This window comes from Plectropomus leopardus, chromosome 12 (genome assembly GCF_008729295.1).
Source record: "Plectropomus leopardus isolate mb chromosome 12, YSFRI_Pleo_2.0, whole genome shotgun sequence".
Classification (NCBI taxonomy): domain Eukaryota; kingdom Metazoa; phylum Chordata; class Actinopteri; order Perciformes; family Serranidae; genus Plectropomus; species Plectropomus leopardus.
Genome location: NC_056474.1, coordinates 4,274,885 through 4,292,235, shown reverse-complemented (window position 1 = coordinate 4,292,235; position 17,351 = coordinate 4,274,885). Strand labels below are relative to the sequence as shown.

General features: G+C 37.3%; 1 protein-coding gene across 1 annotated transcript in view; it reads right to left on the bottom strand.

The window, feature by feature from the left end:
• The window catches only part of LOC121951430 (guanine nucleotide-binding protein G(olf) subunit alpha-like), a 67,580-nt gene that overhangs the window by 38,173 nt on the left and 12,056 nt on the right, over nt 1–17,351 (bottom strand). Inside the window, exons 2-4 of the mRNA XM_042497752.1 lie at nt 13,927–13,999; nt 10,721–10,775; nt 10,487–10,606 (exon numbers count right to left, since the gene is read on the bottom strand). Of these exons, the coding sequence (XP_042353686.1) occupies nt 10,487–10,606; nt 10,721–10,775; nt 13,927–13,999 (248 nt within the window). The remainder of the gene's footprint in view (nt 1–10,486; nt 10,607–10,720; nt 10,776–13,926; nt 14,000–17,351) is intronic.

Genomic DNA, 17,351 nt, shown 5'->3' with positions numbered 1-17,351 from the left:
GATTCAGTACCATCGAGCCTGTACAGGGATCTACACGAAAACATGAGCAAGCAATCTGCGCTACAACCAGAGACTATGCACAAACACGCTGGCGGTTATATAAACTTTTGTTCCTCAAGAAATACTTCCAGCATGTAACTCCCCCTAAACCGAGGGTCAGCAACCTTTACAATCAAAAAAGCCAGTTTTTTAGCCAAACAGCTTGGACCGACCAAATATATTTGAGCCTTATAATGAAAGTAACACAGACCATTGCATCTAAATTAGCATATCAACATTAATTATGGGTCTAGATAAGCTTCTCTGAAGTTAACGGTTTAAGATTATTTACTGCTAGTTGATGGTCAAAGCAAACAAATTTGTCCACGCACTACTAAATGATCAGTTTTCCTCCGAAACATATATATTTTTTGATATGTAATCCATAGATATCCTACCAAGGGAAACTCAAAACAGGCCACCACTACTGAGTTTTGGCAAAATTAAGAGGAAAAGACACCAGGCCGTAGACCTATGATATGCATTTTAGTTGACAATTGTTTTGAAAATGTACGTTTGTACGCATGTGGCTCCCGCGCTCGGGTTGCTTACACCTGCTCCGTTCTGTTATGTACAAATTAATCAAATAAGATACAAGTTCCAACTATGTACTTAATGCAGACAAACATACACACACACATACACGTATATATACACATACAAAAAACACACTGAAAGACAATTTTCTTCTCTAACTCTCTTAAAGACAGCAAACTAATGCCTATTTTCTATAACTGTGAGGTATTCCTCAATATAATATTGATATTTAAAAGTCATATCAATAGTGTAAGTAGAATTAATTGTGCTGAAATCTACTCAAGTATCTACAGTGACTCAGTTTCAAATAGTTATATGAATGCTCGTCAAAGTGCCCGCCACTATTTCTTAATTTTAACAGCTTCTCGCATTGGAAAAGAGAGTTAGATAAAAACTTAAAGTAATACCCTTCTCATTATTATGCCATGACAGTTGTAGACCAGTCTGTTAAAAGTTTTTTTAATGCAGCACTGCATCAACAATCTGCAAAAGTGAAAGCAGAAATACTGATTTCATATTTCTACATAACTATAAGAATAGGCTACTTGCAGCAGCAGAGGGAGGTGATTTAAGTTCTCATTCATTTCCTCAATACAGACTTGAATTCAAGCTCATGACTTCGTGGTCTCAAGCTTTCTTAGGGAGTTCCTACACATTTTCATGGACAATAATTCAAAACTTTTCCATGACTTTCTGAGGACTGTTACACCCCTTCGACTGAAGCTGACATGGGCTAGCTGGAGGATCCATAATAATTGTTTTATCTTTGCCCTACTTGCCTGGCATTATTCGATCATAATTTAAATCAGCTGGCGCACATGACGGGAAAAACAGACTGTGAGAAGAAAATGAAGAAATTATGGTAAACAAAACTTTGTTACACATCGACACATTAGAGCTACGTTACATCAGCAGCTCAAGTAAATAAATTTGCGTGGAAGGTTATCCATGGGAGAGTGCTGTCACAATTTCATTACACATGAGAAAATTCTAAGACTTTTCCAAAACTTTTCAGGATTTTTCCTAATTTTCCTAACTTTTCCAGGTTTTCCATGACCATGAGAAGTGTGTCTCTCATCTTAACTGTTAACTAAAGCAGCAAAGATGGTACATGTCAATGGCGTGACTTAATGGTGATCAAATTCAGATCAGTATTTTCAAAAATATCTTTTTATTGATACATATCAATTCTGAATATACAGTCTACTCAATACACCAGTACCAGATGTGATTTCTCACTCTCTCATTGTTAATGTTTATTACGGTCATTCTTTTTTTTTAATTTCCAATCCAATCCAATTTAACTTTTACTTAACCATAAAACTTACTGAGATTAAAATCTCTTTCAAGGATGTCCTCTCCAAGACAGGCAGCAACATAAGTTCAACAGACGACATATAACAAAAATACAAAATCAATACATACAATTCCAAAACAAAAACATAAAACACAAAAATAACACAAAATGAAATTTCTAAGAAGAAAAACTAAAAAGTACGTAACAAATGCTATGAGTGAATCATAAAAACAAGAAAACAGGAGAAACTATTCAGCTGTTCTCTGCTACAAAACAAAAAACGAAAAAGTCTTATTATATTTATCTTTTGATATGTAATTCCTAGTTTTTATAGGTAGGTTTTTATAGGTCTTATGTCAGGAAATATTATGTTATTTGAAATAAATCAAAAATCAAACACTAAATAAAAAGTCTAAATGAATAAATAATTTTGTATGCCCGAAGTGTCAATTATCCCCAATGGTATCAAAAATTGTTTGATATTTTCAAGGTACTTATCAAAGTTAGAAATCCCAGTGTCATGACAACATTAATTCAGATAATTCTACAAAAACAGTTAATTACATCTCTTATAGTACACAAATATAACTTCTTCACTGCCATAGGCATGAAGCTTTACATGACGATACATGTCTCTGTGCGTGCATTACGAGGGGAGCTCATCTTGTTAATGACTTTGAGACATTTCCCAGGACTCTCTGTATGCCCTAAACGAAGACGATTGGGCTAACATCCCTCGTCGCCTCCTGCGCACATGTCTTTCAGATGGGCTCCTCCTCTAGCCTGGAACCAGCACATGACTCTCTGCACTCGGCACTGGCTCTGCCGCTCTGACTGGGGAGAGAGGGTGAAAGTAGCCCCGAACCAGAGAGAGCGAGGGAGAAGGAGCCTGATAAATGATCACATGCTCCGGGAGATCTCCTCTCGGCAGATCCGGTGATTAAGTTCAACATGGAGGAAATCCACTGATGCAGTCCGCAGACGTCTCGCAGACCGAGACACTGATATTTGTTTACCTTTTTTGTGTTGTTTTTACAGATGAATATAGGCTGAAACTTCAGGCACAAGTCAGGAGTAACCCAGATGCTCTCGTGATGCAGTAAATTAACACACTGTTTTTTAATTTTTCTACTAGGGTTCAGTTTTGCATTTACCTGCACCACCAAACAAAGAAAATGGGGCCATATTTGCTTTCTTGGCTCTATTTGCTTCCACTTTGTCAAACTTTCAGCTCAACTCGTATCAATAAGATTTAACAGTGCTGATTATAATCTTCTGATATTAGTTAATTTTTTTTAACACCAGCAGACACAGAGGGGCTTGAAAATCCCAAAAGGGCCCGACGAAGCTTGCAAGCGTTAGGACTGGATGGATAGAGGGTGGAAGGGGCAGAGAGTGGGGAGAGAAAGCAGAGTATGGTCCTCAGGGCTCTTTTCCACAGAGGCGTGTGACACTGGGCCTTTGAATAAATGCAGTGTGTGCTGCAGTGCCCTACAGAGGAACTGATAACACAGAAAGAGACCAGGAGGGAATTTGCTTTAACACAAGCTTTTTTTTTTTTAACTCTTTCCTGTGCTTTTCCCAGCCCCCCGTTCCTTCACAGCAGTTAAATCCTATTTTGTTATAAATCTGCTTTTTTTAGCCTGTTTATTTGCATTTTTGGCAAAATCTGTGCCAATATTAGGTCTGTGGCCTGCACAAGGTTGTGGCCGTACATCCCCTGAAGTCTGCATGTAGTTGTGGTGCACATATCCCCCCAGTATAGACAAGTTCAATTACATTTCACAAAACATACACAAAATGTGGGCTTTGAACAAAATGAAATAACACAGATTGCAAAAAATAAAGTGAAATTACTTAAAACTTAGTAAATAAATAGCAATGCAACTGACGTCCAAACAAGTACTCGAGTACTCATTCCTTCCTTCTGCAAGAACAAATTCTCAGTTCAGCCTTAGTTTCAATGTTAATCAAGTTGTGTGATGTAATATTTCACTTGAATCATATAGGTCAGGCTGACACAGGGAACAAAATGGCCTAAATCTGATTTACAAAACAAAGATGTGGAGCAAATGGCTTGCATCTTCCATCGCGATGGGACACTTGAATTCCTCTGGGTAAAGTTTTGAAGAGACCTTTGGCCTCTGAGAGAAAAAATGCACAGCCACTAATCTCAAATCCCTCCATACATAGCCAGGCAGACAACCAGCTAGCTCCTCAGCAAATCATCAACATCACATTTATTGGATTTGAATTGGATATCTGTGTGTTAGATAAGTACAGCATAGAGAGAGACCTGACTTTCATGGGTTATCTCAGTTAAAGAGTGCAGACAAATTTAGCTTAAAAAAAGGGAGCAAAAGGAGAGAGGGAGCGACTGTTCGAGAGTGTTCATCTTTCATAACACGGTTCCAGAAAAGCGGAGCAGCCCTTCGTGCCACCCTTTTCCCCACATCAAGGATCCTCAGGTAATCAATTTAAGGAAAAACAAACTTTCAGGACTGAAGCTGTTTATCATAAGGAAATTATCACGAAGCTAACAACGAGGATTTGCTGTAGAGGTGGTTAAAATTAAAGGGATGGTTCCGATTTTTTGAAGTGAGGTTGTAAGGGTTACTTATCCAAAGACAGTACATTACAAACAGTAGATGTCAGTCGACACGACCCCAGTTTGAAGAGGCAGGCTGGAGTCTGACATGCATGCTAAGCAATGTACTGTTGTAGATGGGGGTCAGCAACAAAACATTTTACGACCTAATAAAGTCAATATCAGTTTAAGTGTACAGCATATTTAGAGTATTTTCACTGCTACACCTCAATGTCAGCCAGTCATTTCCAATAGGAAAATAAAGCCATTATATCGCTCTCTTCAAAGCCAGACTCCATTGAGAAAAACAGTGATTTAACATCGCTGAACATTTGGACATTTGGCAAAAGTTGCACCATATGAACAAATCCATTTCAGCTGTTTTCTCAGGCTCCATAAGTTTAAGTGCTCGTAAAAGGCGTCTGAACCTGATGTTGATTCAGGTTCTGTAGGGTTAAGAACAAAGGCAGTACAAAAAGCAGGTCATGTTTCTTAATAGAAAGTCGTAGCTATGTGTTGGCTTGTAAACTGACATCAGACAACATTAAATACACTCACTGACAGTTGCTGGTGTGCACAAGTTTAGCCAGGGTGTAAGATTTAAACCATTCATTGGTACAGGAATCCTGCACCCTGACACAAAAATAGATCAGTTCAACAACGGGTGGGGCTGAACATAATATGAAGCTCACCTTCCACAACAGACTGTAATTCATACTGTGAAGAAAACAAGGAAGAAACTTTTGTGGACGTTATCTTTGTCCTTTTGTTGAGAGTGTATGGAAAAAACACTGACAGGTCTCAAATGCTGCTCAACAGTTACAGTGATCTGCTTGTGTTAGCGTCAGATGGATGTAGCCTTGCCTGATGGAGAGAGAGCTACGTGGTGTAAAAACAGAGGCTCATTTGAATTTGCTCCACTTCAGTCGATGGACACTGACGGGCCGCTAGCATAGCTACCACAGTCGCATTTGTTTCCATTTGCATAGACGACCGTTGTGTCTGTGCTTTCTTTTCCATGGGTCCACTGTTATCCCATGCGACTGTGGGGAGAGGTTTTACAGGGACGCTTTAATGATAAAGGCCAACAAAACTAAGCATGTCGATTTACATACACTGCAAGGGAAAACTGTTGCCTTACATATGTTCCCAGTCATGAATACAAAGAAAAATCTACTCTTTCTTTTAGTCCTGCAACTAAGGGAGTTTTAGCGCTGCATTTCAAAGCCCTATCCATTTAGAGGTCGTGAAATTTAAATTTTTTGTGATGTAAATGTCTTGATTTTTTCATTTTTTGTTGGCTTTGCTATCAAACAGCCAGACAGGAAACATACCCACTGCCGAACCTCTGGTCTCAACTCATTCCTCGGCCACTCGCACTGCACACCACTTAAATCAGGTACGTTCAGTAGCAAGTGGCGATGCTCATTCAGCAAAATAATCAGTAACACCATCCCCATGGCAACCGTTATACCCAGCCTCCGGTCTCTCTGTGGGTCGCCCTGGTGAGTAATTGGCCTCATTTTGACGATGAAACCCCTTACGCTTTGTTTACTATGTTAGCACCTTTAGCTGTGCTGAAACTGCTAACAGTGGTAACAGTGCTAACAGATATAACATATTGAACGATGCTTAAGGGGGTTTTACAGCTCAAAATAAAGCCACTTACTCAGACGGGTGACCTGAGGGGAGACCAGATGGTAAGCACAATGTTTCCACATTCAGGATGACATTACTAGTGCTAATAAGTGAATGAGCGGCGCCGCTTCTTATCTAGCTTCTACCAGACCCAGGAGGTGCGTGATGCAGTAAAATGAAGAGTAGTAAAATTAATTATTGACATTAGTAAGGTAATTATCCTCAGCAGTTGACCAATTAATGGTTAACCTAGTTGGAAGAATATATTCTTAATATCTATAATCTTTCTGTAAAATAAAAAATAGATCATGTGACTTTACATGAAGATATTTCATGTAAGTCTGAGAGCAAAAAACATCTAAAACATCAACATGATCAAATGTCATAACTTCACACCAACATACAACAAACTCACAAGAAATCCATCCCTTAATCACTCAGAAGAGACACCAAAAGTCGCCTTTGTATTTGACTAACCAGACACAGCAAAGCACAACAATGTTCTCTGGCTCACCGTCCTCAACTGGAAAAACCAAACTGTGCATTCCTGTCAAATCACAACGCCCCAAAAATTAATAAAATTCAAATGACTACTCCAAAAATCAACAACATAAGGGTGACGCCAGTCTTCGTGAAAGAAGGTGAAGAACACAGCAAAGATAGAAAAGGTTTTCTAAAATTTATAATATTTATGAGCGCCTGAAGAACTTTTGTTTCAACAGAGCACAGAGACGCTTTGATAAAATCAGTCTCAGAAAATGATTTAAGCAGAAATAGATTATTTCTGGATTTTTGGGGGAAGAGTGGCAGCCAATGACAAGCTTAATGATTCACCACATGCGCTAAAGCATTTCAGTGATGTGTTAAGACTTTAATATCGTCCCAGTAAGGTACATTATATGACGAGGTAATTCTGAGCACAATGATTGTCCTGTGACAAATTAGAACTGAATGTAATATTTGATTAGTCAATTGAGAAAAAATTATTTCTATAAATAAATTAAATTTACAAGAAAAACTTTTTAAAAAATTTTAAAAATGTGTCATGAAATTTTCTTGTGTTTAATGAAATTGCTACAGTAATCTCGGTGAATAACCTTCCAAGTAATGAAACATAAAAGGCACATTTAGATTTTGTAGCTGTTGAACTATGTAGCTCTGACATGCGTCAATATGTGACATTTTGTTAACCATCATGTACAGTTATTGATTTTCTTCCTGCATTCTGTCTCTCCCTCTAAGTCAGTACTTATTATGGGCGCTTAAAAATACACGGAAAAGTTTTTAAAATTTTGTCAATGAAAATGTGTAGGAAGGCTGTATATGTATATCTCACTTTAAAGACTCTGCGACGAAAATTACTCAGAATTGTCATGTTATAGACAAAATTAAACAAAATACAAAATTAAATCAACAATTAGAGATTAGCTGATCATAAAAATATTTTTTGCAGGCCTAATAAAACAGGGTTCCTGCAGCTTAAGGCAAGTAATATTTAAGGCTTTTTCAGACTGTTTTAAAGCTACTCGGACTAAAGTTCAAGACCAAATTTCTAGCAACCAAAATTGATTTTTATTTTGCCTAAATGTTTACTGTAACATAAAAGATGACATTTTTTGTCCACTGAAAAGTAAACTATCTACATCAAATGTTGAAAAAAAACACCTCTTTTTATACTCTTTTTGGAGTGATACACATGAAAGAGGATAAACATATTACATTATCATGAACACATCCATCTGATTTACCATGTAAGAAATATCTGGCAATTTTAGACAGTTTTCTTGGCCATGTAATGTACTTTGAGATTTTACAACACAATGTCAAATTTAGAAAATCATACTCTCTAATTTAAGTCCTTTTAATACCAATTACAGACTTTTTTCTTTTTTTTAAGATGAATGAAATCAATGCCTTTTAAGACTTTTTAAGAATTTGCGGCAACCCTGTAAAAACTTTCAGAATAGTACAACAGCAGCTATAACAATCACTCTGTCCACCTAAATATAAACACAGCAAGTCATTCATTGCAATGTAGGAAGTGAAAGATCATTGTCTACTTCTTCTGCTTTCCATCTACGCCACTAACATCACAAAAGAACTAAAATTGAATCGCACTGAACAACATGTTTATCAAAAGAAAGTTTCCATTTGGTTCACCATGACATCATCTCGCCAAAACTTTCCAGGTCAAACATACTTCCACATTTCACAACGGCGCCAACAGGTGAAAGCCACAGGTTACTGATTGGCCGTGTTCCTGCACTGCCGTATTGGATATCATGCCTGGTGGCACTAAGTGACAATGTAGTGGTGACACTGACGGCACAAGTGAAGCCTGAGACTGATGACAAGCACAGACACTCCAAACAGAGCAATGTTGTTCCCTTTGGCCTGGCCGGGCCTGGGAACTCAACGCCGGCTCTCCCCATGGCCCCGGCCCTCACACAACACAACATCACAGCAGCACAGACCACTGCTGCACTGTTAACACTCACTGTGGGCCCTGTCAGGAAATTAACACCCAAAATCTTCTAATGGATATTCCTCTGATGTAGCATTAAATAAAGTTGCTGAGAGGGAAGCCTGGAAAGGGGATCGTGCAAAGATGTAAAGCGACGATTCAAAAACAATTTAGAGCAGTGAAGCAATGGTATGAATAAGACCTGAGAGCAACTGAAAAAAACCCAGTGAGCACCCTGTCCACAAGGCCAAAATATAGCTATATTTTGAGGCATCCTTGTAAAAATCACACACTTTGTATGCATTTTTGCATTGTGAACGACTTAATAAAATATTTTACCAATAGTAACAGAACCAGCAATACAACAAACGGTTACATTCATTATCAATTAATCGCTTCAAAAATGGTGGAAAATGTCAAAAATGTATTTAGGCCGAACTGCTGTCTTCTTATGTCTTGCTGTGTCCAACTTAGAGTCCGAAATTCAAAGTTATTCTGTTTACAATTATATAAACCAAAGATATGCGACAAATTGCACACCAGATAGTGTTCACACAGAATTTAAGTGTATGTTTGGTGGAAGCTGATGACAGGGACAACGACAGAAAACTTTTTTTTCTTCTTTAAAATGTGCGTGTGTGTCCATTTGTATCATTCTATGTACCCTCTCTAAACTCAGAGGTTTTTGTTGATGAACACAGCACGGGCAAACCGCTACGTGTGTTTTTTCTCCTCAGCAGCAGTTTGTGACTTGCAGGGTGGATAACTGATCGCTCCATCCATTTACTTTCAAACTTAGTTTCACTTATGTTCTGCTGCTCCATCTATGCCCAGAGTACGCTCTGCGCTGCAAAAGTGTGGTGCAATTAATAACCAAACTGTTTATGAGTCAACAGCACTCCTAATGAATGGTCCAGCTCCAAAATAAAGAAAAAGAAAACTATTTGTAGCAACAGATGTTTTAATCATGCAGGGGCCACCACAAATGAATGAAATGTGTGAGAAACCCTGCCAGAGAACTTGAAACTTTAATATTTCTGTTTGAAAAATAACTTTAAACCACGCATCGGATATTACGTTAATAGCAGGTTATTGTTTTGTTGATCGGCAAATCAATTAATGAAATAAAAGGCCTAGTTTCATCTCTAAAAATAAGCTTTTATATCTTAAAAGACACAGTTGTTGACACTTTTAAACTGCAGTACCTAACCCTAAACATGATGACGACATATAAGGATAAAGAAGTCAACTCCGATACAACCAACAGCAAAAATTAAGATCAATATACCAAAAGGAGACAAACTCTGCACTTCCTTCATTGATAATAATAGCATGTATAAATAGTTTCATTTGATTCCCATAAAAGCCTAAAATGTATCAACAACAACAAGAAATACATTCAGACCTCCGAGAGTCTAGCATCAGCTAAGTCACCTCTGTTTTGTGGTGCTGAAAGAACACCTTTAAAGTTATGCAAAACATTACTTCCAACACATGACCTCACGTTATCAAATGGCCGACCGCACACTGAAAAGAATCGCATATGCACCAACTTGCAAATCTACATATCTGTTGTGACGACAAACCAGGGATCAAACCTTTGACGAGCTATGGGGTCAATTAACTGTTGATTTCATACAAGTTAGCTCACATCTCAGGAAAAAAACAATGTCCTTAGCATTTGTTTGTTAAAAAAACCCACTATATCATAAAAAGGAGTAAATTTAAGACGAGATGCAACTTTCGGTCTGTTGTAGCAAAATTACATCCGAGCTATATCAGCAAGATTTACACTGCCGGCCATAAAAACAGCAAATGCTTTCAAATATCATCATCCACACAAGCAGTCTCATATGCATTATACTATACAAACGTCTCACACATTCACATGTGCACACACACACAAACTTTACGAATGTCTTACCTGTGAGTAGTCGAAGTCGGAGAGGGGTGCTATGCTTTTGATGTATTCGATTCTGAATTGGTCCTCTGGGTTGGCTAGCGGGACTGGGGGTATTAAAGTGCTCATCGCAGACACTATAGTCTACAAAGCAGAAAAAAACAAGCATTAAGCAGAATGAATACAGGAGAAAATTCTCAGCCCATATAATAATAATCAGTAAAATGGGATTGCAGTAGGTATTAAGATGAAACTCACCACTATGGCATCCTTCACGTTTTTCCGAATATCTTGGATTTTCTGTTTCTTTTCTCTGCATGGGGACAGAAAAGAAGTGTGGGGCAGCGGTTACGAAAACATCAACCACAGCAAAACCACAAAAGATTTATCATCAAGGTGGTTTTGAGTAAGATAAGGGTTACAGCCAGGTTAGACTGTATTCTTGTTACAATTTTACATACAGTACAGGTGTTGAGGCAGCACCGAGGTCAGTAAAATGCAAAAGTGAAGGGATACGATGTGTTGTAATATTGATTTTTTTTTTTTATCACAAAGGGATAGTTCAGTTTTTTTGAAGTGGAATTTTATGGGGTACTTAACCATTAAAAGTATATTACAAACAGTAGATGTCAGTCAGCTCCCACCTAAAAAATCAGCATCAGAGTATCTATAAACTACATTTTGGATATTTTTACTGCTTCTACTTAATGTCAGATGGTGATTTCAAATGAGAAAATGAAACCGTTGTATTGCTCTCTTTAAAGCCAGACTCCATTGAAAAAAAATGTAATTTAACATCGCTGAACACAGGAGCTGCTGGTGTACCACTGCCTCAATCAGTTAGTTAGTTTGTGTTATTATTTTATTATTATTTATAGTTATTTTATTCAAGTTACATAATAACACTAACTGAGCGATCGAAGCAGCGGTAGACCAGCAGCTTGCTTGGGATGCACGATACTGGATTTTAGCTGACAACCATTTTACTTTTAAAACAGTAAAACCACTTTAAATGGTAAAACATGCCATATTTAATCTGATGTAACACATTTTTACCAAACTGTAAATTCCTCCCATGGTAAAATGCTTGGATGATACTCTCCTAAAATGATTCTGACAAGAGCCAAACCAGGGCAATTCTGATCTATATGAACTAAATAAAGTCGCGTAATTAAAGCGTCACCTTCTTGGGCTGATGTAATGTCAGAAATGTTTATTTTGGGCTAATGCCAATATTTCTGTTAAAGCAGCTGATACCGATGATACGCCGATATTATTATGCATCCCTACCAGGAGCTCTGGTGCTCAGTGAGCTAAAATTACTGTGTTTTTGAGTGGAGTATGGTGGCTTTGACGAGAGTATAGATGGGAATCTGAAGGGGTGTCCGACATAATGGTAACGCAGAGAAAATACTCCCAATACAGCATACATTTAAAATGTTAATGATTTATTTCAGTTGTTTTGGGTGGTTTAGTTTTTTTTTTTTATAGGTGGCTAAAATATGTTTAATTGCAGACCCCCAAACACAGCAGTACATTGCTTAGCTTCTGTGTCAGTACTCCTGCCTGCTTCTCCAAACTGAAACTGTCTGAAATTTAGGCAAAGCAGTAAAATGTTATAAATACAACAAACACATGAACTGATATAAATTTTTTTTTTAGGTGGCTAAAATAAATTTTATTGTTGACCCCCACCTACAGTAGTACACTGCTTAGCTTTAGTGTCAGATAGGGATGTTTCATATCATATAATTAACAATATAACAGGTAAAAAATCTGTGATAATAGCAATATCGTGATTATGGCGATATTAAGACTTGTTGATATAATGTCATCATAACATTATGCACAGCGAAACTGCTAACAGCTCAGTGGTGGAGGAGTTCAGTTAAAAAAGGGGGAGCGACTGCAGTGTTGTGGATTCATTGGCGTCTGATGGTCAATGCTCAGTGACAAATTGGGATTGATTTTTTATTTTATTGTGCGATTTATATTTTATACAGAATCTAAATCTCACTCTGAGATACTAGGCTGGTTTCCATTAACCCTAAAATTAAGCAAACTGAAACTGTGAATATAAAATACGCCTAATTGTTTTTACACTCGCATGAGGTGGTATTTCAGGCATTTCATATTTCACAAAATTGCAATGGAAACATTTTTTTGGCTTTTATAGGTCACATGATGCTATGGCTATAGGCTTGTTGGTAGGAACTGGCTCCCACGGGCATGATGCAGCAGGCACTAAAAGAGATGTTATTGCATCGCATAGCTCTTAAAAAGTTGAGCTGATCATCATGAAGTTTTGAATCCACAATTCCTCTTTGAAATCATGGACTGTCACCTCCCAGAAATCCCTCATACGTGTCCACTTCCATGTATAAGGGGCTCCCCTTTCTATTATTGCTCCTATAACTATGTGGCCTTGGATTGGAAATAATGACGGCTGGTGTGATGGCTGCAATAGATATAAACCTGCTTTTTTGAACCTCCATCGCCATGCTTCTTGTAATGTTATCGCGAGAGGAGAAGTTGCATAACATCACTCACTGGAAACATAGTCATCTTGCAATTGTGTTTTATCGAAATTTTGAAAATATCGCTTAAATCTGTAATGGAAACCTGCCAACTGTTGATGTTTACATCCTAAAAAAACAAGGGGAAACATTTATATTGACATATAAAAAATAAACACTTACTTTGTTTCAATTGTATATTCTTGAAATGTATATTTTTAAAAATATTTTTTGTATTTGTTATGTCATCATATTGTCATTCTCACAAAAATACCCTGAAATATCATGATATCATTTTAGGGCCATATAGCCAACCCCTAGTGTCAGACTTTAAACTGCTTCTCCAAACTTGATGGATAAGTACCCCATACAATCCTACTTCAAAAAAAGTCTGCACTATCCCTTTAAAAATGCAAAATTATGTATCCTATCTTTTAAAAAATCCACTCTCCCCTGGATAAATACTTTAAATCCACACGCAGATTTAATTTTCATACAGTTACAGGACTCTTGACATGTACTAGGCCTGTTTAAAATAGACCACTGCTGCTAAGATCAATGCCATGCAAGGCCTTGCAGCAAAACAAATCATCAATAGGCCTGTGTCGATCACAACCTTTCACCCTCTCACAGGAAACGGTACATTTTTTGGCATCTGTTTGACACTGAGATCATCACATATGTATGATAACTGTACACGAAAAAGGAGGAAAAATGAGAGAGAGGAGGAGGAGGAGGAAGAAGAAGAAGAAGAAGAGGAGGAGGAGGGGGGGAGATATTAGCTGCTTTGCATGGGATACTGGGCCCAACAGGCGCTGCAGTGCCTGGGGAAAATCCATTCACAGGCTATATTCTGGCCTCGACACTGTTATTCATAGCCAAAATAATAAGCATTAATGTGATTTTTGAGGCGTTAATGTGGGTTTTTAATACGTGAATAGCACTCACTCCGCGTTGAAGCCGTTGACGTGTAGGATCCTCATCTGCTTCACAATGGTGCTTTTTCCGGACTCTCCCGCACCTTCGAAAATAGACCAAAAAAACACATAAAAATACCACCAAAACGAGCACGAACAGGGACATCCAGGTTATCGTGAGAACCGTACATGTTTTGGAAATGAAGCCAGTTAATTGTAGGCTCTCTGGAGCTTCGCTTCCATCAATATCCACCCCCATGACATATTATTGCAAGCGCTGTCAAATGGGGCTACGTGTTCGGTAAACGAAAGGGATTAGCTTACATTTCAGATCATATAAATCAGCCTTACCCAGTAATAAGAGCCTGTGTGTGGCTTTATACGCTTGTCTTTCCTTTTGCAACTGTTTTTCTATCTTTTTATTAGCCTCTCGTTGTGCCTTTTCGTCGATGCGTTGATCTTCAGTCTTGCTGTTGCCCAAACAACCCATCTTCCGTCGCCCTAACCCTTCCTTGTGGAATCGTAGAAAAATATAAAATGATTTTTGTGGTGTAAAAAAACGACACAGGAATGAGTCTGGTGTAAAATAAAACAAAAAAAGGGTGAAAAATCTCTGCGAGGCTTCTCCGTCGGAGGGAGGAATATGTTCCCCCGTTACAATTCCGCTTTAGCCGCAGCCAACCGTCATCCAAACCGTTTGTCAGCTCACAAACCAACGAAGAACAACGACTCGGTTTCGCAAAGAAATATCAAAAATACATATAAATAAGAGGAGACAGAGAGGGTTTTCAATTCCTGGGAATCCAGTCAACTGTTCCTATCGCGTCTCCAGCCCCTCTCTTCTCTGTATTTTTTTTCTATCTGAATTTCTATCAGTATTTCTGTCTCTTTAACTCAGCACTGCCTCTCTCTGTGGCACCAGGAAGTAGCCGTGGACCGTGGAGGTGGAAAACAAACCTGCGTTAAACTGTAACATTAACAACCCGCACTGATAGAGCATTTTATAACGCGTGTGGAAAACGGAGAGGAGCCATTCCAGGTTTTAGTCCGTCGCCGTGCTGTTATCAAAGTAATCAAAGGCGAAAAGGGGTGGAAACCCGGGCGGCTGAGCTCTGTGTGCTGGTTTACAGAGGGGCTGGGTCTCTGCTGCTTCTTCTTGTTGGCTTCCAGTCAGAGAGGTGGCCCTGACCCAAACTGGCAACCCAGTTACACTGTGTGTGTGTGTGTGTGTGTGTGTGTGTCTTTACCTATCTGTAGTTTATACATTACAGGCCTGGGGGGCCATCATTGTAGTCCCAATGACAATGGGGACTACAAATACATGGTGAAAAGAGTACTCAAATATTTTACCAAAGTACAAGTACAGACTTATTCTAAACAAAATACACTTAAAGTACAACAAGTAAAATTATGCAAAAAGGTTTGTGCTATTTATACTATTATATGGCATATTATAGTCTGCAGGAACAGAAAGTGACTAAGAGCAATTACTGAAGCACTGTACTTAAGTACTGTACTTAAGTACAATTTTGGTCCACTGACGGCCATCACAGCAGTCCTTGAGAGAATGAGGACTACAAATAAACTTTACCAAAGTACTCGCCTACTTTGACTGAAGGATAATTTTTACTTAATGTTTATACAATACAGGCCTGGAGGCCATCATTGTAGTCCCCATGACGATGGGGACTACAAATACATGGTGGAAAAAGTACTCAAATATTTTACCAAATTACAAGTACAGACTTATTCTAAACAAAATACACTTAAAGTAATGTCAACTACTTTATATACTGCTACGTAACTTAATCCATAATAATACATCAAAATGTAGCATTGATTTATTTTTTTGTGTCAACAGTCTGATCTGCAAAGTAACTGTTATAAAATGTATGCAGTGGAATAAAAAGTAAAGTTTATAATAACTTATATAAATATCACTTCATACATTTTTATACAAAATATTCATTTCACAATTTATAATTTATGTATAGTAAAGGAATTGTGAAAATAAGAACAAGTATATATTCATGTATATTAATAAAGAACAATTTTGATGTACTTGTACTGCACACTTTCATTTTAATGCCACTACATTTCGGAGGGAAATGTTTTCTGTCAGTGCACTACATTTTTCCGACAATTTTACTTTCAGATTAAGATTTTACAAAAAAAAACATGATAAAGTTATAAAATATGATACACTAATATTAAACTACCCAACTGCAGTATATAAAGTAGTAGAAATCAGCTCTTATTTGAACAGCTATAACAGTCAATTTCTTTTCCACACATTTATGCATCATCAAGACAACCAGTCACACTCACAGTCGCACCTACAGGCAATTTAGAGTCACCGATTAACCTGCATGTCTTTGGTATGTGAAAGAAACCCGGAGAACCTGGAGAAATCCAATAATATAATATACAATAATAAAACTGACCCAGATTACTCTGGTTCATAAATACGGTCACTTTTAATACTTTAAGTACATTTTGCTGATCGTCACTTTTGCTTTGTTTACATGAATTTTACATGTAATAGAGTATTTTTACATTGTTGTATTGTGTATTTTTACTTGAGTAAAGGATACTTCTTTCATAACTGCAGTAATTACAGTAAATTAACATAAATCTGCTCAAACAGGGCCTTTAATCAAATATGTCTCTATTTCAGCTCCTTTGACAACTATTGAATTATTATAAAATTGTTTAATCAGTTATTTTTTTGTTTAAAACTGATTTAAATGTTCTTCTTTGTTCTTAATTGCCCCTTTCGCCAGTATTATGTTTCCACATTTGATACTCTAAGTACGTTTTGCTGATTGGCACTTTGGCTTTGGTTGCATGATTTTAACATGTAATAGTGTATTTTTACATTTTTGTATTGTGAGTTGTATTTGAGTAAAGGACACCAGGACTTCTTACATAACTGCAGTAATGACAGTAAATTAACAAAAATCTGCTAAAGCAGGGTCTTTAATTCAATATGTCTCTACTTTAGTCTCCTTTGACAACTAATAAATTGTTATCAAATTATTAAATTGTTTAATTACTTATTTTTTTGTTTCAAACTGATTTTAAATGTTCTTTTATACAAAATTGCCTTGTTGGCCAGTTTTATGTTCATTCTGTCTTTTTTCATGTCAAGCACTCTGTGCTTTTAATGCCCTTGTTATAAAGCACTGTGTGCTGCATTTCTCATGTGAAAGGTGCTATAAATAGTTTATTATTGTATAGACAAGTGATTCTAAACCTGGGGGTCGGGACACCTCCTGAAGGGTCGTGAGATAAATTTAAGAAATCACAAAAAAAATTCACAACATCAGATGGAAGAATAAACATATTACCAGTCTACTTTTTTCTGAGTTTCCTGTGATATTTATTTTTTTCTTGTGAATTCAGCACAATTTTACATCTTTAAGCCTCTAAAAATGATTCAAATTAAACAATCTG